Source organism: Metopolophium dirhodum, chromosome 6 (assembly GCF_019925205.1).
Source record: "Metopolophium dirhodum isolate CAU chromosome 6, ASM1992520v1, whole genome shotgun sequence".
In the NCBI taxonomy this organism is placed as follows: Eukaryota; Metazoa; Arthropoda; class Insecta; order Hemiptera; family Aphididae; genus Metopolophium; species Metopolophium dirhodum.
In genome coordinates, this window is record NC_083565.1 from 26,268,112 (window position 1) to 26,269,851 (window position 1,740).

General features: G+C 39.0%; 1 protein-coding gene across 1 annotated transcript; it reads left to right on the top strand.

Moving 5' to 3' along the window:
• Positions 1-851: 851 nt before the first annotated feature.
• On the top strand, positions 852-1,464 carry LOC132947582 (uncharacterized). Its single transcript, XM_061017877.1, has 2 exons — positions 852-917; positions 1,096-1,464. The coding sequence occupies exons 1-2, from the start codon at positions 852-854 to the stop codon at positions 1,462-1,464; spliced, it is 435 nt and encodes a 144-aa protein (XP_060873860.1).
• The last annotated feature ends 276 nt before the right edge of the window (positions 1,465-1,740 follow it).

Sequence of the window (1,740 nt, forward strand, 5' to 3'; positions counted from 1 at the left end):
GTCGCAAGCTCGCGAGAGCAATTCAACGACCTGTAGTACACCGTTGCCGTATATAAACGGTTTGATTAATACTTTGCGAGTGACGGGCCAAAAATGACAAAACTGACCATTCTGACCGGGACATTATTTTGTGTGTATCATTAGCATTAAATGTGTGTACCGTTATCAATACACACGGCAAAAATAAACATATTAGTTGTGTATTAAAATTGATACACACGGCACTCAAAGTGTTGATATACAATCTTTGAACAGTGTGTCTGTGTAGGTACATTTGGTGTAGTAATAATATAACATACGCCTTCCTAAAGTCGCAATGATATAACTGAATAGGGTATAGACAGAGGGTGGCTTACGCGGGTGCGGGGTAATAATTAATACTCCCAAGACCCACAAAACATTAATTTACGTTTTTTTTTTTTAAAAAAAATATCTTTTGCGTTTGACGAATATTATGTTTTTATTTTATAACGTAAGTATAATATAATATTGGAACAAATATGGTTATTTTGAAATAATTTACGAAGTGGATTATTATTTACCCAAGTATATATTTTCATCCCGGAAATAAAACCGTTTTATTAATGCGGCGGGTATATTATACGATATAACTGAAAAAAAAGTAGTTGCGTCACAGCAAATAATACATGTAATAATTGAAATATTAAGTTTGATTATTATATATATTATACAACCGTAACTCATAACACTATGTTTTATGACGTATTGTAGTTTCATTATAATTCATTTGTTACGAAAATCACGAATAATTGCTAATACCTACGGTATAAAAGTTAAAATCGAATTTTCGTATAGTATATTTATTCCACGTACCTACATCAAATATCGGTATGTCAAATATTGCCGCTCAAGACAAGAAGTCGTCAGATATCAAGCTGACATCCAAGACTGAAACGATGCAAATGGTTTTTGGTTTTTGACGAGCTTAGGTCGAATCGACCGAAATCGCTCGAGAGTTGTGATTTCCGTACATTGCCGCTGCACAATAGATTTGTATCGTTACCGAATATAGCCGTGCGTGTAAATTCCTCGGCCGAAGCGCCTACAGAGGTCGATTGGAAATCCATGCACGACTTGATGGTACCGGCTGTCGACGATCACCTGTCGAATGTGCTGAAACCGTCGGAGAGCAGCGATGTCCTTAGCTTCCCGGTGAACAAGAGATCTGCGTCTTTGCCTAATGTGGCCGTGCGTGAAAATTCCTCGGGCGATGCTCCCGAAACTGGACTGTCGTTCGGTACGTCCGCGGAGTTGCCCGTTTCGACGGATTCGCCATCACGTGCCGAATCGTCTGTCTTGGCATTGATGCCACCTGCCACTCCAGAAGATGACTGTTGGATCAAAACGCCGTTATCCGTCTCGTCGCAGCTGCCACCGGTAGAAGCCGGAGTAATGGGTACGGTAACCAGCAGTGACGCGGGAACGGACAACGGTCACGCCTAGACGTCCGCGCGTTCACTTTGGAACCGGACGAAGCGGTTCGTCAGGTGTATGTTTAGCTGTGGTGCGATCGACCGCGCAGACGAATAGGGCTTATGATGTGGTTTTGTTACGACAGTATTTGGGCACCAAATGTATGTAAAATGTAAATTGTATATTAAGTAAAATGTATATTATGTAGTATAATAAGTATATTGTATCTGTAAATTTACTTGAATAAAATTGGGTGTTATGTTATATAATATTTGGTTTTTATTTGATAATATTATTAATAAATAT